Source organism: Dermacentor variabilis, chromosome 1, assembly GCF_050947875.1.
Source record: "Dermacentor variabilis isolate Ectoservices chromosome 1, ASM5094787v1, whole genome shotgun sequence".
Taxonomy (NCBI): domain Eukaryota; kingdom Metazoa; phylum Arthropoda; class Arachnida; order Ixodida; family Ixodidae; genus Dermacentor; species Dermacentor variabilis.
The window spans coordinates 192,135,302-192,159,783 of record NC_134568.1 but is presented as its reverse complement, the minus strand read 5'-3'; the positions used below and the strand labels follow the sequence as shown (position 1 = coordinate 192,159,783).

General features: G+C 43.3%; 2 protein-coding genes across 2 annotated transcripts in view; one reads left to right on the top strand and one right to left on the bottom strand.

Moving 5' to 3' along the window:
- LOC142590333 (cyclin-D1-binding protein 1 homolog) overlaps positions 1 to 6,903 on the bottom strand; it is a 72,547-nt gene extending 65,644 nt beyond the window's left edge. Inside the window, exons 1-2 of the mRNA XM_075702381.1 lie at positions 6,822 to 6,903; positions 1,583 to 1,744 (exon numbers count right to left, since the gene is read on the bottom strand). Of these exons, the coding sequence (XP_075558496.1) occupies positions 1,583 to 1,640 (58 nt within the window). The 5' untranslated portion in view covers positions 1,641 to 1,744; positions 6,822 to 6,903. The remainder of the gene's footprint in view (positions 1 to 1,582; positions 1,745 to 6,821) is intronic.
- Positions 6,904 to 7,854: 951 nt separating this feature from the next.
- LOC142590325 (neuroguidin) overlaps positions 7,855 to 24,482 on the top strand; it is a 65,961-nt gene continuing 49,333 nt past the window's right edge. Inside the window, exons 1-6 of the mRNA XM_075702367.1 lie at positions 7,855 to 7,996; positions 8,198 to 8,347; positions 13,617 to 13,754; positions 16,933 to 17,017; positions 22,268 to 22,320; positions 22,498 to 22,591. Coding sequence (XP_075558482.1) covers positions 7,940 to 7,996; positions 8,198 to 8,347; positions 13,617 to 13,754; positions 16,933 to 17,017; positions 22,268 to 22,320; positions 22,498 to 22,591 — 577 coding nt within the window. The 5' untranslated portion in view covers positions 7,855 to 7,939. The remainder of the gene's footprint in view (positions 7,997 to 8,197; positions 8,348 to 13,616; positions 13,755 to 16,932; positions 17,018 to 22,267; positions 22,321 to 22,497; positions 22,592 to 24,482) is intronic.

Below are 24,482 nucleotides of genomic sequence, written 5' to 3'. Positions count from 1 at the left end.
CTGCATGAAGCTTTCCAAACTACAAAACGTGCATAACTTAATACACTTTAGGTGAGAGTCTAAAATATGACTACAACAAGAAAATTTTATATTATTAGCCTGTTTCTGAAAGCTTCTAAAATGTGTAAATCTATTTACTTGATGAGGCCTCTCAAGCAAACAGAATCTTGCTCAGGTATTACACCGACTCTGCTGTTTTTCAGCTTATGTGTTTTTGTTTGGATTTAAACCAAGTCACAAGATGACAATTTGTTGTCCTTGTAGTATGGACCAATTGCACTTTCAGTTGACTTGGTTATTGGCTAGTGATGACTATAAACTCATAAAAATAATTTGGAGGCTTTTTATTTTTCTCCTCCTACCCCTTGTGCAACGTTGCACTGTGGCTGGTAGTATGAGGAAGGGGGAGGAGGCAAAAAAACAATTATATTACATATATGGGCTGAGGTTTGTTTTCATAGTCTTAGCAAGGTCATAAGAGTCTTCAGCCTGACAAGCGTGAGTTTATTTACTGCAGCTGGACTAACACCCCGACTGCCTCTATATTAGCAGTTTCTATAGCTTTAGTTTTCAGTCTTTCACCAATGTTGGCTACAGCTATGATGTGAGGGCTTGGGGTGCACTGTTGTACCACACACACATACACCTCAATTATCCAAGATGGTTTGTGCAGAGGTTTAAAAATATAAGTTCCACTTTAGCCCTTTCACAGGCAGGGGGAAGTATACTTCTATATGTATGTAAACAAGGTCAGTCAAAGCATTAATCTCACCACAGGAATGTGTCGCCATATTACAGAAACGTAGAAAAAGAAAGCCGTAGTGCCCTCTGTTGCTGTAAGAATAAAACTATAGTGTTTCCTGCACTTTGAGTCTATCTCACCAGTGCTGTCCACTTGATCATTTTGTAAACAAAATTTTCCTAGCAACAAAAATGCCATTTATTTGAAGTTTGCTGCGATACCATTTTCTTGCAAATATGTGCCAGCACTGCAGCATGAAGGTAGTAGAGAAGTGAACAGGGTACATTTGCCGCAGCTGTGCTGTGCCACTTGGTGCAGACCTGCTTCAGGCAGTATCAGAGAAAGTGACCTGTTTTAAGAGTTTTGTTCTTGCTTTCCGAGTCATAGAAAGGGATCCCAAATGTTCTGTACTTTTTTGGAATGATATGAAAATAAATGTTTTTTTACTGCAGCTATTGGGCAGAGGGAGGAGCGCTTCCCACCAGAGAACTTTTTAAAGTTTCACTTGAAAAATAACCTCAAATTTTTACCAAGAACATTCATGACCATGTCTTCTGGGAGAAAAAAAAAGATAGAAAAAAACACCCAACCACATAAGTAGATTCCTGTGCCACTTGTGAAAAGGTTGAGATATAATTGATATATAAAACCATTCCAATAATTCCGAGAGCAACCTTTCTGCTGGCACCATAATCTATGGAAATATTGGAGACAGTAGACAACCTATTAGCAAAGGCACACTTGGCTAAAAACAGAAAAGTGTAGTAGCTTCCTACATATGTGAATAACTATTAAGTGATGGAAGATGTCATACGATCCAGAATGAATGAAGAGAATTACCTTGACATCGTGGCAGCTCAGCAAAGATTGACAGAACTTCTAAGCAGGCCTCTTTCATACGGGCAATCAGGCCAGCCACTTCCAAAGGGGTTGGAGCTGGTGGCTCCACAAAGGCAAGGCAGATTCTCTTGGCATTGAGGCCAATTTTTTCAACTGCATAGGCTGTACAGAAAAGAGAAGTGATCACTCTTTTGCTGAAGCTCAGCAGTATTTGAGGCACTGAAACAAGGTAAATTTGTGCAGCCACCCTACTTCCAAAAGATATGAGTATATGACACAAAGCATGCAAATTTACATTAGTGAATTTTCTCTTTCATGCTTTGCTCCTGAGCCTAAGACTGTGTAAATTTAGTGCTGCACAGTTAGGTTTTTTACAAAATTACAAATAACTTAAGTGCACTAAATCAATGCTCAAGGAAGGAAAATTGTGGAGACAGGTGTCTTACAGCTTTGCTTCTTACTACAAATGCCTGGAGCGGAGTCAGCAATAAATAAAATTTTAAGCACCATTTAGCATCAAAAACAAGTATTGTGCACTTTTCCACTCTAGTGGAAAACAAATCTAGCTCGCAGCACCCACACAGCTACTCATGTTACTTGGGATGTTGCTTTCATGCATTTTTTAGCTTCAGTGTGGCAACGCCTGTGGTAAATTACTGAGGAATTATTATTATTGGTAGTGCTTAATGGCACAAAGGTTGCAGTAGCTATAGAATGCCAGGACTATGTTACTTGGTGTATGGAGCGCATGAAAAGTTTCAAGAATGCAGGTATAATTTTTAAAAGTCCCAAGCATTGGCCACAGTATCAAAAAAAATTCCAAGATAACTAAAGCTGGTCCATAGTTATTTATTTATTTTTATTTCAGCAATACTGCTAGCCTGGAAAGGCTGTGAGCAGGAGGGAAGATTATAACATTATAAAAATCCACGAAGAGGGAGATGTTAAATAACTGAAAAATTATAGGCCCATTAGCTTACTCCCAGTATTATATATTTACCTAAATAATCTTCAATAGAATAAGGGCAACACATGACTTTAGTCAACCTAGGGAACAGGCTGGCTTCAGGAAAGGATACTCTCCAATGGATCCCATCCATATCATTAATCAGGTTATTGAGAAATCAGCAGAGTACAACAAGCCTCTCTATATGGCTCTCATAGATTATGAAAAAGCATTTGATTCAGTAGAGATACCAGCAGTCCTAGAGGCATTGCATAATCAAGGAGTACAGACCGCTTACGTAAATACCCTGGAAAATATCTACAGAGATTCCACAGCCACCTTAATTCTGCACAAGAAAAGTAGGAAGATACCTATAAAGAAAGGGGCAAGACAAGGAGACACAACCTCTCCATTGCTATTCACTGCGTGCTTGGAAGAAGTTTTGAAGCTATTAAACTGGGAAGGTTTAGAAAGCGCTCGTCCTTGTGTTGCCCCTATTCTGCGTCCCTGTTTGTTTGCACACAAAAAGTGTTAAGATGAATCTGTTCCAACTAGGCCGACTCGCAGTTATGCTTAAAGTTTAGGAGTAAGGATCGACGGCGAATACCTCAGCAACCTTCAATTTGCCAATGACATTGTTCTATTCAGCAACACTGCGGAAGAGTTACTACAAATGATTGAGAACCTTAACAGGGAGAGTGTAAGAGTGGGGCTGAAGATTAATATGCACAAGACAAAAATAATGATAAATAACCGGGCAAGGGAACATGAGTTCAAGATCGCAAGTCAGCCTCTAGAGTTTGTGAAGGAGTATGTTTACCTAGGTCCACTAATCACAGGGAACTCTGACTTTGAGAAGGAAATTCACAGAAGAATAAAAATGGGTTGGATCACATACGGCAGACATCGTGAGTTCCTGACTGGGAGCTTACCGTTATCAGTGAAAAGGAAAGTATACAATCAGGGCATTTTACCGGTGCTGACATATGGGGCAGAGACTTGGAGACTGACAAAGAAGCTTGAGAACAAGTTAAGGACCATGCAACGAGCGATGGAACGAAGAATGCTAGGCACAACTTTGAGATAGAAAGAGAGCGGTTTTAATCAGAGAGCAAACGGGTACAGACAATATTCTAATATACATCAAGAGAAAAAAATGCCGCTGGGCAGGTCATGTAATGCATACATTAGATAATTGTTGGATCATTAGGATGACAGAATGGGTACTAAGAGAAGGGAAGCACAATCGAGGATGGCAGAAGACTAGGTGGCGCGACGAAATTAGGAAACTTGCGGGTGCTAGTTGGAATCAGTTGGTGCAGAACAGGGGTAATTGGAGATCGCAGAGAGAGGCCTTTGTCCTGCAGTGGACATAAATAGGCTGCTGCTGATGATGAGTGCTTAATGGCACAAAGGCTGCAGTAGCTATAGAATGCCAGGACTATGTTATTTGGCGTACAAAGCGCATCAAAAATTCCAAGAAAGCTGGTATAATTTTTAAAGGTCCCAAGCATTGGCCACAGTATAAAAAAAAATCAATATAACCAAAACTGTTGCATATTTATTTATTGATTTTTATTTCAGCAATACTGCTAGCCTGGAAAGGCTGTGAGCAGGAGTGGGGTACAAGATGCACCAATACATAATACAGACAATACATATTTTGCATAATGTCACTTGCGCATAAAACAATATCATATACCAGGAGTGGTTCCATGTACAAATACAGAGTTTAAGTAACATCTTTACATCTAGAAAAAAAGAAAACAAGAACTAGTGTCTTCTGACTAATTAAACTATCGACAGGTGAGCCTTCAGGGCTGAAGTGAAAGCAGCTGAAGATAAGTGTTCTACAACGTCGGCTGGAAGCATGTTCCATTCTCACACAGTTCGTCGAAAGAATGAATTTTCAAAGATATCGGTTTGACAATGAAATTATTGCAGTTTTTCGGAGCGGTGAGAGCGTCTGGTTCGTTTCGTGACAGAATGGATAAAATCACCCTTTTTTATTCCTATTTTATTGTGATAGAGTAGATGCAGATACTGTAACCAATCAGCATGGTGCCAGGACTGTAACGAATCCAGTTCAGCCTTTTGGTATTATGGTATTCTGGAGGCTGTGATGACAACTAATATGACATCTGAGAAGCTAAAATGTTACAAAAGGTGGGTATAAATGGCTGTGTGGACATTGTGTACCTTCAGAAACAATGGGTCTCCCATGACAAGGTCTCTGAAATTACCACTGCATTGCAAGTGCCAGCTGGCCTTGCGGGAGGCCAGAAGAGGGAAGTCACCTATATGGGTTGTATCACCTATGCTGTTAAAACAAATAAATATCACTTAAAAAGAATACAAGTTCACTAAATAAAAACAGTGATGGGTGAAGTGGGATACTTCTAAAGACATCAGGAAGGTGTCATTATCATTCCATTTCTACCAGGGAGCTTTCTTTTTAACTGCACCAAATTTTGAAATTAAAGCAATATAAATTGTGGTGATTTTATTATTTTGCCTTTGTTATCTTTTCTTCAGCAACAGCACAATGTCCTATGCTGGCGACATGCTAAATCTGCACTATTATTGCATTGTGCATCCCTTCTGCAGTGCAGCAAGATTTTGGCAGCAGGCGTCCACTACTATATTGTCACTAGATTGGCCACCTCTAGACAAGGAGCAATTTACAGAGTCATGTACAAAATAAACTAAGTTGCATTAACTTTTAATTATATTAATAAATCTTAGGGGTGGCAGCTAATCGACACTACTACAATGACAAATTATCACTACATGCACGTATGAGGCCAGCCTCAGCCAGATGTTTGTTTTCTAATGCAAGACAGCACTTTCAACATGCTCTATTTCAGCCAGGCGTGGAACATAAGCAGTTATATTTTTGCAAATGGTAAGTTAACTGTCATATGGACACTCAGCTAGGCTTGGATATCACATCTGATATGATGACCATTTATGTATGGTACAAATATTGGCAGATTCCTCATTGGCATTGCACAATTCTATACGCATGGGCGTGATGACGCTGCAGAAGTCACGGGGCGCCTTTTCCCTTGCGGGGTGCTGTTCTCATCACAATGATAGATTGCATTTTTTTACGAGTACTGCTCCAGGAGGCACATGTAATGGGCAAACGGAGGCCTCAAGAGAATACCTGAGGTTATAATAAAGCAGGCGGCGCAGTATCTTCAGGGCACCCAGGGAAGGTGGGAATATCAAAGCTGGAAGCAGGGTGGTCCATGGGTTAGGGCCGCTGAGGCCAGAGCGTGCCAGGGAGTGTTTGTTCGCATGCAAAATTAGCTGTCCACTGTCGCAGACAGCCGATCTTATATCCCCCTGGCACGCTCTGATGTCGGCGAGCTCCAACCCAAGGACCAGCCCGGTTTCTAGCGTTGGTGTTCCCGTTGCCGCGTTGGTGTCCTATAACACGCAATATTGACACGTTGTTACAACTAGTAACTATTAAAGAAATAATCACGCCCAGACCCCAACTTGTGACGCAGCGCTATTGCACCCGTGCGAGAATTATGCAACGCCCAAATATTGTTTGGACAGCAGGACATTTGTCGCACTTAGCTGACTAATATGTTCGACTTGATGGACGACTTGATGGACCAAGGCTGCGATTTTGTAGCGATGCCTTTTCCCGATGATATTGCCTTTCGCGCTCCTGAGTGGTCAAGAGACGCCTCCACGGAGCGTCGAATGTGGCCCCTCACGAACGCGAAAAGCACCGAAAGGCGTTGGCACAGGGAAAAGACATCGCTACAAAATCACAGTCCAGTTGGTTCGCTAGCATCTAACATATTGTGGCCCGGATTACGGCGCGGTTCTCGCAAAAAAACAAAATAGACGCTCTGATACCACGCCGAAACCGAAAGGCATCGGAGATCGTTCACGTTATCTATGTGTTCGCGCACTTTCTGTTGTACAACGCATCTGAGATAATTCAGTGAGATTGTTCCAACTGTTTCGACGTAATGCAATGCAAATGACTGCGGCAAGTACACGAGCGGTGCTTGTAAAACATGAAGTGATGCCGTTAGAGAGATCGGTTTATGCAAGACGCAAGCGGCGTCCTACACGTGGTGATCTGTCAATCAATGCAATGTAGTTAATCGGCGCTGAGGAGCGAAGTAGATTTTTACACTACGAAATTCAAAAGGTGTCATTACGAGTTCTCGACTATTTGCAACACATAAACTACGTTATATAAATGATTCAGAGCGCTTTTAACAACGATGAAAAAACGCCGCTGTACTGAAGCACCACACGTACCAAGTCTCGGCAGGAACTCTTCCAGGATGAAGCCTTCGACAACTTCGTGCGGCACCTGATCCGCTGTTATATGTTTATTGAAGAAAAATAAAATCAGATTTACATGTATTCTAACTTACACGGAAATACAAAGAAAACTACAGCGAACGCTAGTACCATGCAATGAACAGCATTCAACAATCGATCGCAATATTGGCGATGCTCGTTTCATACCAACCTTGTAATTGGCAACATATTTCTTGCAAAGTGTCTTTCAGGTCCTTAACCGGGTCTTCCTGAGCCATAATTGCGAGAAACTGCCAACAATAGCAAAGCTCCTCGATCACGAACGCACGCAAGAGTCAAACTAAACCGCCTCCACTAGACAAGACATAGTAATCTCAGTGCATGCGAAAAACGGTGCTAAACACGTGCAATAACATACATTGTTGCGCCATCTCTTGACAAAATTATTTATCTTATTTAAAATATTGTGCGGCATTTTTTTATTTAACTTATTTAGTCTATGTTTTAATAAATGGCAGGTAATGCGTAATATTTATCATACGTTCCGCACGTTGTATAGTTGATTGTATGGTAGCTGCGTTTATCATTAGAACAAAAGTAGCACACTTGATTGAGACATGAAATGGAGACTGATTTAATCTGCTATCGACAACAAGCACAACAAGGACAGTTCGGCCTAGAATACGACGTGGTCCTCGAGCAACGCTACATAGACGCGTCGACACAGGGTTAGAGTGGATCAGCTTAGTGAGATGTGCAGGAAAGCAGTATACAGTTTCGGTTTTCGCGGATCGCGCACCCAGGTTCCTGTTACGAACGCAAAATAAAGGTAGCGCAAAAGTTGTTTCTTTTTGTACATATTTACTTCACTACAATTTTTTTGTGTGTGTGTTTGGCTACTTTTTGCATAAATGTCAAACATGGAGGGTAGAAAAAAAAATGTTTTCCCCTTCCCTTATTATCTACGACGCTATGGTGGCTTTTAGCCCGTTATTGTCAAGCATCTTTCCCTTGTTTAGAGCACTATCATCATCAGTTTGCCATGCGTTTGCGAAAGCATCGAAAACGCTTGCCGAAAACCACGTGTGTGTCGTCTCTGTGACAGCTGTGACATGCAAGCCGTACAAGCAGTACAAGGGTCTGGTAGCAATCGTGTGGATATGTCGCAGGTACGATTTTTCGCCTTCGTTATATCGTAAATATACTGCTGGCAAGTTGAAGCCGCTGGATTCGGAGAGCAGAAAAATATGCGTTACTTTACGCAAAGCTGAGTAATCCCGGTTACATGGGACACTTGGATCGCGATCGGAAGATACTGTCTGTCGTTCGCCAAACAAATGATTCATTGGACCTTGTGAATGTATTTTCAGGTTGCGATATCTGACCGGAGGCATGAAAAGGAGGTACCGGAGTTCCTTACGTCCCTCAAAGAGGTTAAAGATAAGGCGTCTGGTGTTTCTGCGGCAGTGGAAAGTCTTCTATCTCGTGTCAAGAACAAAAAGGAGTTGAATACTGCTGCGGTAGGTAATTATAGGGTACCTGATGCGACCTGTTTCTAACAGGGTGCAGAGGAAGGTGTCTTGATGTGAATATTGTGCATTTCTGTGAAGCATACTAATCGCGACGGGCGATCTTGGCCCGTAGGGTTCCTGCCGACGATGAACGGAAGGTTCTAGCCCGCCGCGCAGCGTCCGTCCACTAACTGTTGTAAACGGGTTGTTATTACAACCAGCTTTTACCCAGTAATAAACCAAGCGGTTTGTGCTGTCGATCGCGACATTACTGTTGTACTGTCGCGCGCGAGAGCAATGATAAAAAAAAAATCTATTGCTTCTATTCACATATCTTTATAAATTGTTCCGGTTACGTGAAATCAGTGTTACTCATATGTAAGCTGAGTGTGCTCTGGACAAGGTAATCATATTCTTGACTGCCGTCAGCTTTAATTGAACTAGGATTTTGAGGCATAGGTGTAATACTTTGCGTTATGACTAAGTGAACAGATTTTAAAGCGCTTCTGTGAAAACTGCTGTACCCCAACAGCTTGGGTTTATGAGGACCCTTCTCCAGATCTATGTTATCGACAAAGCTACAGAATGAATGAGAAGAGGTATGAATAGCAAAATGGCAAGTCTAAAAGAGAAGGTAATTGTGGTGATAAAATTGCTAATGGCTATCCGATTTAATTTGTAAGCTATAATGTTAATGAGAAAGTGTCCTTTTTCACTTTTGATCAAAATATGTCATGGTATCAACTTTCATTGTGGCCCTTTGATGTATAGACATTAAAATAGCATATTGTTTAAGAAACCTTTGATTGCGGAATGACAGCTTTAAATAGGCACACAGTCACTGTTAAGTAATATTGAGTGGAGAAAAACACAATGATTATTTTGGTAGCCTATGCTTTACCGAAGAACTGATAAAGAAATATGCCTTTTTGGTTATAAATGAGTAGTATTTGCCATTTAAGCAATCTTGTCAAAGCTGCAGGGCTGGTAATTGTTTAATTTTCTCATTAGCGGTCTTTGAATAGCACCTAAGCTGATGATGCATGCACCTTATGGTTAGTAGGTATGATGTATAAATCTCAGCACGTTGCCTTCAAGAATTTTCAGCGTGCCGCAGGAGGCTGGTGGGCGCAGCCTAATTTCGGAAGTCATGCCAAGGAACCACACTATTTTTCAACATTCTGGCTCATGTGTCGCTTCCTCTAAATGGTAACAGCAGTGTATTACCAGTTTCAGCATCAAAAATATTTTTTCTGAACCTTTCCTGATGCAATGCGCTTGTATTTCCAACTTAATATTCTGCCCGGTGGCTGCTGTGAACATGGTCCTAAATCTCGTTACAGTTGGCCTTTAGTAAAGCAACTGCTACAGTGACCAATTTTTGCAGTCCCACAATTTGTTGCAAAGTGTTTGTGATCTGATGCACATTTATTTTGTGTAAAACGAAGCTTATTCAGAATATCACCTGGCTCACTAATTCACATTCATTACTTGCATAAATATTGCATTTCATGCTATAGTTTATGTAATTGCAAATTTTGTATTTAGATTTCAGTGGTTCAGCTGGTATAAATTAAAGAAAAGCTCTGTCATTTATGGTCCTGGCACACAAAAAGGCAAATTTAGCCTGCCAAGTGAAGTGGCCTCAACAGCTGCCAGTGTAGCTGTTCTGCCACTGGCAGCTGTTCTGCCACTCTATTTTGGCATTACATGTATAGCACAGAAAAAAAGTTCTCCAGGGTTTGCTGGCTCATTGACTCTCTATCTCTAAACTCAATGACTTCAAACAGCAGTTACGAGCATTTATTTGAAAGTGATTTGTAGAACACCCATAGTTTCTAGTAAACTTTAAGAGAACTGCAGTGCCACCTGAACTCTTGGACGACACTAAGAGGCTCCCCTGCAATCGGAAGCATGTAGCAGTAGATGTGCGCTGACGCTACTTCATTTGTGTGTGTGTGTGTGTACACATGTTCATTTCCTTGATGAATCGGCAAATCTCGACAGCATCAGACAATTGTGGATGAAGTGAAGGAAGAGCACACTGCAGTGGACATGTGCCAGTTTTGCAAAAACTGTGTCACGATAAACAAATACTGTTGCATGGTACAGGAGATAAGCTCGACAAAAAGGCATTGAGATTTGTTCTTGCCCAATGCAAGTGGCATCTATTCGCCTGCGCAGAGCTGCTGTTGTTTATTGGTTTGAAAGCCCAGCTTGAAAACACATCATTTCATTTTATTACCTTAAAGACCTGTTGTGTGATATTACATAATCATTATTACATCATCATTAGCTTTATCCCACGTATGCTGAGATATTTCTATTTTTTCTTCGTTACATTGTGTCGTGCCTAAACTTAGTCATGACAAATGAGCGGACAGGATCTGCCTGTTTTGTAACTCATGACATCTGTTCACAGTAAAAAAGACTTAAGATGGAAACAAGTTTAGACGAAAGCAGAGGGCTCCACAGGCTGGTAACAATGCCAGTCAACTTGGCAGTATGAACTCTCTTTCTTGAGTGGTGAGGATGTAGTGATGGCAGTTTTTCATTTATAGCTAATAAATCCAGCAAGTTCCAGTTGCAAAAGTGCTATTATACAATCTAGACGATGAAATGTGACTTTTGTGCAGGATTTAAACACTGACAAACTGGTCATATCCCAGAAAGAGTTCTTTAATGTTGGCAGATTTTAAAGGGGTCCTGGACCACCTTTGGGCTTGGTCCGCAGATAGCATATGCTGCTGTGAACATCTCAGCCAAGTTTTCCTGTCGTATGCGGTGTGTGGAGCTCGCAAGCATGGCACAATGTCGCCTTTTTCTCAAACACTCTCTTTTTAACGGAAGTCTGCTCCTTGGTCTTTTCTGGACACTTTATCTCATAATAAAGGGGATTGCTATACGCGGCTGCTATTGGTAGCTGCAGTTTGCTATGCAGTGTAGATACTGCGACCGCCGCAGGGTGCCGTGACAAGTCCACTGGCTGAGCGTACTGCTGCTTGCTGAGGACAACCGTGTTTGGCTTACGTTTAGCACGTAGGCACCAAAATCGGAAGTAGTGGTGTCTACATTACCATTGCAAATACTGTGCGCCACAGTGACATTTGGAAAGCGGAGCATTGTGGGCATGCCCTGCTCCGCTGTAGCCTTCGCAGTGCAAGGCATGTTTCATTGCCAATAACTCTCATTCTGCTGAATGCATTGAAATACTTCTTTGCAGCAGAGTATTTCTGAAATAGCCTATTTTTACTTCAAATGAATTTCTCCTTTTCGATAAAAAGTTGTTCAGGGCCCCTTTAAGTGCAGATGACTGTACATTACATAGGTGCTTGACTGTAGTGCCCACAGTTATAGTATAGTGCCCCATGTTGTAGTATAGCTGAACCAAAACATAACAAAGCTTCCTGTCAAAAACTTAGCTGAATAGACTTTGATCAAGCCAAGGTTCTGCATGGTCGAAGTTGGTGTGGCATGTATTGTTGAGTAGATAAAAGGGCGGGAAGAAACGTAGTGGACAAAACAGACACTCCTGCACACTTCAGTTCTTGCTGTTTTTTTTTTTTTTTTTTTGCTCAACAACAGAACATACCAAGGCTCTGCATTTCAGCAGTCCAGTGAAAAGCTTGGCCTGTCAGCTTCTATGAATAAAAGTACCTGTTAGACAACTGCACAACAATTTCAGTGATCAAGCTCCCTGGTCATCATTTGGCACATCATTGTAACATGCGATAGTGCAGGTGCATGCAGGAGGGAACAAAGCTGCCGTGCTGACTGCAGCTAGTCCTCAAGCTTACCATTTGGCAGCACCACTTGTGTGATCACTGTCAGCCAACATCTTTCATTTTTATTCAATGCTATTGGAAACCTGTTAATACTTCAGTGCATGATGATGATCTGTAGGTACACTCTTGTGGGGATCTGTGTGATTGTGGGGATCTAGGGATCACCCTTGGGGGGATCGTGTGGGGATCTGTGGGGACACAACATGTGCGTCCTAGCCGGGGAGAGAAAAAAACACACACAAACAAACCACACACAGCACTTCACTGGTTTGCTGTCCAGATTTGGATCACTTTCTACCATTGTTGTGGTCTATCCTTTGTGATGGGCGTGGCAGTTGTGCAGTGTCCGCTGTCCATGGTGAATCCATGGCCTGCTGTATGCTGGTGTCCTCTTGTGGGGATGGTGAGAGCTGCCTGCATTGGAGGGCGATATTCTAGTAGTGACAGTGACCTCTAGTGGAAAAAAAAGCAAAGACCTCCATCTCTAAGCCACTGGCAGTGATGGAAGGAAGAAAAACCATTCTTGGTGCCAGGGGTGCTTAAGGAAAAAAAGAAAAAGATAAAAAAGGCATCGCTTATTTCGTTCAGTGCCTACCATAAATGTAACAAGCTTTTTCACCACACATTGTGTACTGGAGATCTTATTTCTTAAGCTTCTTTTAATTTTATTATTAGGCTTTGAGGTTGTAGCATGACGTTACCTCTTAGCTTTTTCATTCTTTGATGCTGAGGTGCTTATACATGGGGCACAAAAAGATCATGCCATACGCAAGGTTCATGCTGGGTTAACAGATGGCACAGTGTGTATTTTTCTTCATAATTGCTCTCCATGCTTGCTAACGTGTACATAGAAAGATATGTGCAAGTGAAGTCTGTCTCAGTGGATTTTGTATTTTTCTTGTTATGAAGGCCCTAGGTTTGTGCACGCAGTATGCATGTACTTTGTTAAACTCAAACTAGAATGCAAGATTACTTTGCTTCATTGTGGGAAAAGAACGAAAAATTTAGAAGGGAAAATAATTAAGTTGCTAATATTGTTAATTCAACATTTGGTATATTGAATTACCACTTTATAGTGAATGTTTCCAGAATTTATTTGGGGCTTGATTTTTAGGCATGAACAAATAGACAGGATGTCAATCATTATGTCCTCATGGCTTGTATTCATTCTTGTGACATTGCACAGACAGGCTAATGTAGCGCATTGTCGAAGTTATTCATCCATATTTAACTGTTGCAAGACTACTGAAATCATTAGAAGCTTATGTGGTTTTGTTTTGTTTGTTTTTATATCACCGGTATGACGGATGGGCCTTAGTGAGACATCCGCATAAAGCAATCACAGCGTCTCAGTATTGCATTGGTAAGCTCTTTTTCTAAAGAAGAAAAAATTTGTGGACATTGCTGCAAAGAATTTTATTCACCAAGAAGTTTAATGAGCAGCAAGTTTGCTTATAGTTTTGATGACCTGAGTTTTACCTTGTTGTATCCAGGGCCTGAGCTTCCTTGAGATGAAGAACCATGTCATGCTTGGCTACCTGCTTGACCTGACACACGTTGTTTGGTGCAAGGTTTCTGGCAAGAGGATCAGTGGTGACCCTTCAATTCGTCGGCTCGTGCAAGCTCGAACTGTATGTGTCACTGCTTCCATTATTTTGTTCTTTTTAGCTGTTTCATAGCCATGCGATTTGATTTTAAAGGGCCCCTCAGCAGGCCATATGGCAAATTTTGTTTATATGCTGGAAGTTACGTGCCCTCTGAGGAGTGTTCTACCTTAAAGATTTTTCAAATTAGTTCATTAATAGCAGAGATGTAAATACTTGAGGCAGCACAAACCCATGATTTCAGGAGACGAATATCACCGCCAACATAGACACTCTCTCCACTTGACGCATCTATCCTCCACAAGAGAAATTCCTTCCATGCGTTCTTCCATAGCTGAGCCAGAGGATCGCATGACAAATACGTCATGGGCCCGCCTTCTTTTTCTTTTTCTCTCTTGTTTTTGCTGAGTAATTCACATCCGGTGACGGTCTCACACGCGAGCTGTTGCATTGTCTTGTTTTGCACAGCGGACGATTTTGCACACTCTGCATGAGAACACTACAATCATGAGCAATGAGGCAGGCGTGAGAGAATGAAAGAGCATAATCACTGAGTGCGCTGCACGACAAGGGAATGAGCAGACGAAATGAAAGTGCATCCCTATTCCTACAGTACAAAGTAAAACAAGAACATCCGGACATTTGGTTTGTATGTTCTATTATTTCCCTAAACTTTAATTTGTCAATTGAAGCAACATATTAAACAAATAACTGATGTTGCCTTGAATAATTCTCGAAATATTTTGTCACTATGAATGATGTCACAGCACTGCCATTTACATAGGTGCATTTGCGTGATATATGTCAACTCTCCGGCTGGGAGCGTGGTGCCTGCGAAGAAAAGGGCAAATGCATTTAGTTGAAATTTCAGCTCTTTCTGCGGCATGTAGGGATATATTTTAGCAGACATGATACCGTAAAAACCCGCATATAATATGAGGTTTTTTCCTATTATTAGCATCCCAAATTTTCGTCTTGTACTATATGCAGATCTGAAAAAAAATTTCAGTCAGAAATTTGAGTTTGAAGTTTTGGTTTCGTTATTGCTGCGTGGCTATGGCTTGGTTTCGTTATTTCGGCGTGACTACAGCATCGTTTCTTTATTGTTGAGTACGCAAAGTGCTTCTAAAATGCTTCGAAATGTTTCTGCTTAAGAGGTGGTTAATGTATTTTTAATGTGCAGGTGTGTCTCAAAATTGCTTCTGTGCATTTAACTTTAAGCAGAACATTAGTTCAATCCCAAGGAGTTTTAAATGTTTAAATTTATCTGCTCTGGAAATTTTTGCAGCATATTTTTTTGGTTGTCATGTCCTTGTTACAAAAAGTGATTTTAATTAAAAGGGCCCTAAACCACTTTTTATCGAAGTGAAGAAATGCATTTGAAGTTAAAATAGACTACGTATTTCAGAAATACTTTGCCGCAAGAAGTACTTCAATGTGTTCAGCATAGGTGAAGTTATTGGCAATCAAAAGTCTCCTACGCAGTACTTCCACTCCTTCAACAACTTGCTCTGCGAAGGTTATGGCAGAGTGGTCAGACTACACAATGCTGAGACTACTGTAAGTCACCGTAATGCAGTTAAAATTTGATTTTGGATGTTAACATAGATGCTACTACTTCCGATTTGGCGCTTACGATGCGCCAAACGCAGTTGTCCTCAGCAAGCCACAATGCACTCAGTGAGTTAGTCATCTACAGGCAACGAAGTCGTCGCGGCAGGTGTAGTATCTACGCTATGTAGCAGACGGCAACTATAAGCAACTCTAGAGCATGTGCACAACGTTTGCTTTGTGCATGATAGGCCTTGAGTGCGTGCTCGCGCTCATGTGTTCCAGTCTGGTTGTGCTACGTGGTGCAGACTGGCTTTGTCCTGCATCAGCTTGACCGACGTATAGTAGCCACATCCAACTTGTGCATTTTGAAGTTCTATCAAGAGCTCACTACGAAGTGGTCTGCCAAGGCATCTAACCAGGAGCGGCCTGGGGTGAGCGCGTGCTGGCAAACATTCGTTTGGTGTGACCTTAAGTTCTGCGTCCAAGGCTAGTTGAGTGCTCAAAACTAGTCGAAATTAGTGAGACCCGATGGCTACAACACTGATAAGCAAAGTAGCCAAAGTTTAATTTCTACGTGGGCGGCCGTGGCCAAGCGTGAGCATACGATAGTCAGCTTCTTTTGGGAGTATGTAATCATTATCGAAATTTGAAAACAGACTTTCGCTTACTTCAGCCTGTTTGTTAAGCAGTGTCAATAAATATGCACAGTAGCAGTAACAAGAAGTGCACTGACCCAAACACCCTTCTTGATTGATGTGACCTATTGACCAATAGCAGCCATGTATCGTAATCTGGTATATTTCGAAATAAAGCATGCAGAAAAGAGTGAGGAGCAGGCACCTGTTCAAAAGAGAGTGTTTGAGAAAAAGGTGACTTCGCTTGCGAGCTCCACGCTCTGTGCACGACTGTAAAATGCATAAAAGCGTGTGCTGTCCGCAGACTGTGTTTTTTCATCAAGCCCAAGGGGTGGTTCAGGACTCCTTTAAGCATGTTTCTGGGAAACATTTTTCACTGATACGCGGTAGGGAATACTTGCAAGGAATAGACTGTTCTCACTCCTCTCAGAGTGCATGCACATGTGCCCTGCTTACACTGCGGTGTAGGTAGTCCTTTTTGCTTTAATTAGATTCAGGGAACCTTAAGCAAATTGCTAAAGCAAATTGCTAAATTTTGACGTTTGTTTATTTTAGTGGTGGAGGTGGAGGTTTTCTGGTAAGTCTGGTCCTGCTTTTGCCGCAGAAAGTTCTTGTCCTCACCTTCCTGCTCCATCACAAGAGTTAGGACTTAGGGCAGTTTTAAAGCTTTTTTTTTTTTTCAAATCTAAACATCTAAAGAATGCGAAAACACCCGTGTACTTAGATTTAGGCGCATGTCAAAGTTCCCCAGGTGATCGCAATTTCCGGAGTCCTCCAATACGGCGTGCCTCATAATCAGAAAGTGGTTTTGGCACGTAAAACCCCATAATTTTAAAAAAACATCCAAGAATGCAAATAAAACTGCACTTCCAAGCATTGTATCATCTACTAAGGACTACCAATATCAGCACCCTTTGCAGCAGTGGTGGTGTAGAGAAACTAACTGCGAAGTCAGTCTATTCTTTATTTTGCATTACACTACTGTTTGTTGCATAAATATGTTCTCAATATTACAGGTCCTTGAAAGAATTCGTCCCATTGACCAGAAACTCAAATATCAGGTTGACAAAGTTGTCAGAACAGCGACTCTCGGAACTCTTAGTAAGTCTCGCTTTCAAATTTCTTTTGTTGTTTCTAGATATCTGGCTGCTAATCACAGGGTGTCTACCAAACAAAAAAACTGGGAATTCTCAGGGGATTTAAATAGTCTGGAAATACTCGGGAAAAACGCAGGGAATTTCTGCTTCTATCAGGAAAAATTAGCTATAACGTTGTTGAAAGGGAATAAAAGTAGCGCTAATGCTTGCTTGAGTAGCAGAGAGGAATCGTAACGAATCGACTTTGACGCCGTGTCGTTGGCTGGAGAAGCTTGCAGCATACAGTCAACGACCAATTTTTGGGACATGCCTGGTAATTCGGATGGCTTTGCGGCATCACCACGCACCCCATAGAGTCAATGTATAAGAACATCTAAAATTTCAGACGCAAGAACCCTTCGCCGTCCGATTTTACGGACTTTTTGCTGCAACTGCAGGTCCGAAACGGCATTAAGGAAAGCCACCACCGTTTCCCATTTTGATTATTTGATTACCTCACTGTCTCGAACCGGCGCTCTCGCACGCAGATTCACTGGCAGCTATAGCCACCACCGCTGCAACACTAGGCTGAGCTGCTTTGATGTTCGCTATTAAGTTTCCTGCCATTTGGTGCCGTGTTTTTCATTGAAAGTATTCGCCGCTGTCAGCAATGGCACTGACTCTGCCTCTGTTATCCTCGCAATTGACTTCGAAACTTGGAAAGCACGGCGCGTTGCATAAAGCCGGTTCCCGGAAGTTGACTTCGCCTTAGTACAAAAACGTTGTGCGGTGAAGCATGCGCAAAGTACCGTATTTACACAAATGTAAGTCGACTCGAATGTAAGTCGACCCCCCCATATCGCTTGACCGGAAAAAAAAAAAAAACCCGGGGGCGCATTTGATAAAGAAAATTTATTAGTAGCTGAAATGGTCACTGGGCTACTCGTCTTCACTAGTGCTGCCATCGTCATCGTTGCTGCGGTCCCACAGCGCGTCGTGGTCCAGCGAAATTTCAAATTTGGCAAACGACCGCACCAGGACATCTTGCAGAACAGCAGCCCACGCCAAATGCACCCAACCACACGCAGGGAGGCTCTTTTGACAGGTCCGGTTGGCGTAATTTCGCAGTCTTCTGCCGCCAGCCACTCGTTGTACTCACGGCGGAGCAGATGCTTAAAATTAAGGCGAAGGTCCAGGCTTGTTTCATGACCACGTCGCACTTCAATGGCAGGGACCGATCACGCATTTCAGCGACGTACAGTCGCGGACAGAATAAAATGGACCACGGCGAAGGTGGCCAGAGCGGCTGCGGGGCCGCGCCACGGCGCTGCTATCGCGCTTCGCGCGCTCAGGACGAGAGTACCTCGAGTGACGTCAAACTTCTCCGCATCCTCGCTCTCGCGCTGGTGCTTGTCATGCTTGATACATTTCTAGTGCGCCGGTCGGCTGCTCTGCTGCTGACGGTCGAAACGAACGAGCGCGTGAATCGCCACTAACTCAGCACTTTGCGCTATCGCCCAGTAGCGGACGGCTGCAGGCCACCAAACCGCCGCGCTGTCAAGGAACCAGAAGCCGATTTCTTTTTTGTCGGAGATTTGCAGTCACCGACACAATAAAATGAAGCATGGTTTCGGTTAAAAAACGTGGAGCAGTGCCCACTAGTGAAAAAGGCGTCTGGTGTCAAGACGTCTGCCCTCGCATGCGCGTCCCTTTTAGCTCGCAGCCTCTCCAAACCTTTGGCAACGACTTAGCGCTATTTAATCGTAGGGAGCAGCGCGAGATGACACCGCTATAGCCGCAACGTTTGATGCGTTGCCGGAAGGGGTTGCCGGCAGTGCGATAGTTCTCTGCGCCCAGCTCACGCTGCAGCTGAAGACTGCAACCTTAAAGCCGCAGGCTCATACATTTTTTTTTTCTGTCGCTTGACCACGATACCGCGTAGCCAAAGGATCGCTGTGGCGTCTCGTATGCTAGACTCAGAATTATCAGTGCACGACAGGTTGTTGGAATGACGGCGCGCGACCCACTCTTTACATTTGCCCATGGTTTCTCGCACTGCTAGGTTTATTCGCAGAAGATGAAGCAGCTTCAGTAAGCTTTCTCTGATAAGAACTGCTATCGTCGAATCTGGGACGAACAGATTTTAATGCCATGCGCCAAAAATAGAGGTAATTAAATTCAACGTGGTCGGGGGGGGGGCACCCTAACAAGGCCCTTTCAGTGCAACTGTCGCCTGGAAGATGCTGGAGTAAAAACATCCCGCCAGCAAGCTCACGACACCGGCCAAGCAGTCTGCTAATAGCGAGCCGCCGGCGGTAGAGCATCAAGCCACACGGTTTGCACGGCGTCAAGCACTCCACGTTGCAGCAAAAAGAAAAAAAAGCAAAGATTCGATGATGGCAGTTCTTATAGGAAAAAGCCTGCCGAAGCCACTTCATCTATTGCATAATAAACGCAGCAGCATCCAGCAGCGCGAGAAACCATGGGCAAATATAAAGAGTGGGTCACGTGCCGTCATTCCAACAACCTATGCGCACGGATAATTCTGAGTCTAACAGACGAGACGCCGCAGCGATCCTTTGCCTACACGGTATCGTGGTCAAGCGACAGAAAAAAAATGTATGGGCCTGCAGCTTTAAGGTCGCAGCCGTCAGCTGCAACGTGAGCTGGGCGCAGAGAACTATCACACTCCCGACAACCCCTTCCGGCAACGCATCAGACGTTGCGGCTATAGCGGTATCTTCTCGCGCTGCTCCCTACGATTAAATAGCGCTAAGCCGATGCCAAAGGTTTGGAGAGGCTGCGAGCTAAAAGGGACGCGCATGCGAGGGCAGACGTCTCGACACCAGATGCCTTTTTCACTAGTTGGCACTGCTTCGCGTTTTTTAACGGAAACCATGCTTCATTTTATTGTGTCCGTGAGTGCAAATCACCGACAAAAAAAATTGGGTTCTGGTTCCTTGACAGCACGGCGGTTTGGTGGCCTGCGGCCGTCCGCTACTGGGAGATAGCGCAAAGTGCTGAGCTACTGGCGATTCATGCGCCCCTTCGTCCCGACCGTCAGCAGCAGAGCAGCCGATCGGCGCACTAGAAATTTATCAAGCATGACAAGCACCAGCGCGAGAGCGAGGATGCGGAGGAGAAGTTTGACGTCACTCGAGGTACTCTCGTCGTGAGCGCGCGAAGCGCGATAGCAGCGCCGTTGTGCGGCCCTGCAGCCGCCCCGGCCACCTTCGCCGTGGTCCATTTTATTCTGTCCGCGACTGTACGCCGCAAGCTTAGCCTACAGCTCCGGAAAGTGTCCAGATTTCGGCACGTGGGAAATTTCTCACTTGCCGCCACAGGGTGAAAATTTCGCTTCGCTGCAGTCGCCACTCTCGCACCACCCGTTTAGAAACGTCGAAATTGCGGCCCGCTGCGCAGTGATTTGTTTCTTCGGCGTAAAGGATGGCAGCCCTCTTGAACGCTGCTGTGAACGCGTGCCGAAAGATTAGTGGGCCTGCAGCACTCATGACGACTGGGGAAGTGTAGAAGTAGCACGTAGCCGAAGTGGAGCGCGTCAAGAAGTTAGTCAAACCAATACCAATGCCTTTAAACAAAGAAAGAGAAACCCTTGAGCGGTGTCTGCTCTTCCACGAACTACCGATACTCCCCGCAAGCGCCGTCGTTCTGAGGGTGCCGCCGCAAATGGGAACAGCGGCGCTTTTATCAACTATCGACACCCCCCCATGAGTGTTGCATGCACTGTAAGACTCTCAAAAATGTTGAAAAACCTTTCCGAAAAGCGAAAAAATACGCGGGATAGCGAAAAGATACGGGTAGGGCCATAGAGCAAACATAAAATTGTAACTACGTTGTAGCTCTCGTTGGTATGGCTTTTTTTTGGCGGGGCCATGTTTTGGTTTCGATTGTAAGTCGACCCCCCAACTTCAGACTTTCAAATTTTAAGAAAGGGGTCGACTTACAATCGTGTAAATACGGTATTGTGGTGAAGAGGCAATTCTCACAGGATACACTATGTATTGCTTAATTATACACGCATGCACACACCGTCTCCTGTCACAGTACGAGCACCAATATGCCTAATAAGTGTACTGGCAGGCCTTCAGAGCTTTTTCGGACGTGCCTGTGGTGATTTGAGCTCTTAAGGGCAGTAAAAGACATGGATTCATTTTTTTGGCCGTTTTCGCGGCCCCTAGGGAGTCCGAAAAAGCGGACGTTGACTGTACAACTGACCAAGAGGATGCTTCAAATGGTCCATGGGGCGAACGTGTGGTGGAAGGAGGATGACAACACAAAAAAAACGACTCTTTCAGGAATGAATAGAATAGGAAGTGTGCCGCCACTTCTTTGAAGGAGCTTGAGCTCAAAAAACAGAGTGTTGGCTGACGATGAGGTGCAGGTGTCTCTCATCCAAACCAGAATAAACTCTTTAAAGCAGTGAAACGCAACACTGAGGCATTGTGTGCAGGCTGAGAATATGTCAGGACAGTTGAGGTTTACTTTACAGCTGCTCAGAGAGGATCTCACATGTGACAAAGTTTGGGCCTCATACAAATGAGCTTGCTATCAGTTGATAGAAATAGCTCATTTTTGAAAATATTTGCTTCTGTATGCATCTATTTTTTGAAAATGTTCGAATCGATATGGAATGGGCTTTACCATTTTTTTTCGAAGAATTTTTATTTGCTGTGCATTTTACTAACCCCCTTCTTTCAGTTTTCTATCTTGAATAAACACTACTCCTTACTATTCAAACTGGAGTAAGTTTTTTTATTATTATTATTATTTATTTTATTTTTTTTGACGTGCTTACTAGGGAGTGACAGCATCGGCCGACATGGTGTCAGCTCGTCTTGACATAAAGCAAAATTCTGTGTCACTCGGGGAATTTCGCAAAGGCACTCGGAGAAAACCTGGAAAACTCAGGGACCCTGAGATGCACTAAAATGGAAAACATGTATGTCAGACTGTAGCGGTGTAGTAAACACATTGGGAGCAAGCAGTGCAGTCTGCAGATGGATGTGCTCTGAAATGTAATTCTAGTGACCAGTAAGTGGTTTGCTCCCTGCATTTACTTTTGATGTTTGCCAATTATAGACTTTTCTAATATTCTTCGCTGCATTTTACTCTGTGCCGTTCATGTTCTTGCCTCATGAGCTTTCTTGTCGTACATTTGCTTGAACATTTTTTGTAATGGATGAGGATGGATACATGTAATATATTTTATGAAGCGAAATGTAAGTGTCTTAAGTTTTCATCTTTTTTTTTTCAGATTCAGATGACCCTTTGAGGTTTAGAGCAAATCCTGCAGCCCTTGAAGCTGAAGTAAGTTGTTTTTATTTAAGAAAAAGAAAATGCTTAGATAATGTCTTGGTATTTTTGTTGTCTCTTTTCATGATGCATGATTTTTTTTTTATATGTAAATATGCAAGCAATTACATCAGATGTAGCCCTGCATTAATGTTTCAGTAGTATCATTTCTGCAGTTTTATTATTTTTCAGAGTGGTGATGAGTCCACAGATAGTGTTGAAAAGGGAGCTGGAGATAAAGCACCCAAAGTGTACAAACCCCCAAAGTTGGCACCTGTTCACTATGGTAAGTTGGCATCTACATTACTATCCATTGTTGCTTAAAGGGACATTAAAGAGAAACAATAAGTCAGTTGAGATTTATAAAGTGTTCTTGCAAAATTTAACTTTCATTGATTTAGCAGTAATACATTGATTATTAGAAGAGGAAATGACGATCAAAATTTCGTTTTTGAATTTCGCACTGATGCCCACAGGCCTGTATATCAGTGTGACGTCACGGATTGCAAGGCATTTTTTTTTTTCGCATTTTGGCTGTTGTGGTTAAGTGAATGTCCTTGAAACTTCCTAAATTCAACCTCTGGCTCTTCTAAAATACAATGTAGTTGAACATCTTGAAGGGGTGGGGCAAGACGACAAAGACAAAAGGCAGGAACACACAGGACAGCGCTGAACTCACAGCTAACCTTATTTGAAGGCATACACAGACTTATGTACTACAATCCGTGACCACGTGCTCTCCCATCAATGGTGCCATTATCAGTGCGCAAGCAAAAACGCAAAATCCTGCCTTCTGTCTTCGTCGTCTTGCGCCGCTCCTTCAAGATGTTCAACCAGTACCAACTTGCCCAAATGTGGATCCTTCTACAATGTAGTCCATTTTTACTGAAAGAAATTTGATTAGGCCCGAGCAGACAGCATCAAAATCCATGATGTCACAGCAGGCTGGTGTGGGAACTTCAAAGCAGCGTCGCCACCCGTTCTTTGTTCTTGCAGCTTTTCTGGCGTACCAAGCATCTTCTTGCATTAAGAGTAGGCTTTTTGGTGTTGGGAAAGGGTAATTTACGAACACAGGTAAAATAATTTTTCTCTTTAGTGTCACTTTAATACAAAATACGGTGGCTCTGTTTAAGCATTCCTAGTAGGAATTAGAGTTTTAATACCAAATGCAAGGAATTAGCATAGGTGTCAGCATTGTGTGCCCCACACCGTGCATTCACAGTAGTAAAAGCTTGTTAATTCACAACTCGTTCATTCGAAATTTCGGATAATTCGAAGTACCTGCCACGGTCCATCCAGCAATGTATTGAATTTCACACTGAAATCCACACCGTCACCGATAATTTTAACTCTGCGCCATCATGGATGGAGAGAGTGCTAGTGTGTGGGAGCATGTTGGTGATGCTGGGGTTGCCGCGCGGACCGCGCGGCTTTGCTTTTTCTATCTGCGGCCCTTTGTTTAGGCCTGACTGGAGAGAGACGCATTTGCGCCTGGCCAGGCATGGCCAACACCTCTGTTGCATATCGCTTCTCTCCCATGAGGTTCCATGCATAGGGTCAAGGGTGATAAAATCGTCACCATGCACCATTGCTGTATGTGCAAGAGAAAGCGTGCAAGGGTAAGCTGGTGTACGTGGAACAATCTCGCGTGCATGATCGAGGAAGGCGGGGCGGATGCATGCCTTCTCCTGTCGTGCGCAGGGCACGGGGGTGAGGTGGAAGGAGGGAGTGGGAGGGGCGGGGGACGTTTTTCTCTGGCGGCAGCTGCTTGTGGTGCGGCCATGCAGGCACCGTATCCTGAAAGGGATCTGCGATGTGGCCAAAGTGCACGGACGCGTGGGCCTCATCTTCAAAGCGATCTGCAATGTGGCCAAAATGCGCGTAGTGCCGGTGGCTTCGTATGCAATGTGGTTTCTACATTTTGTTCGCATTGAAGCGAGAGCTGTACGAAGGTCGATTCGCTCACTGCTACTGCTGCAATTCCTCACTCCAACGTTTTTCAGCAAGTTTCCACAGTCATCGAGCGCGATGTGTTCATGTTTACCTGTGTGTGCATGACACCGTATTTGTCAATCTAGTTAGTAAGCAAATGTTTACAAGTTTATACGACCGATAAAACTACTATTGTTACTTCATATAGCTATCTACGAATTTGCTATTGCAGTCGATGCTTCGCT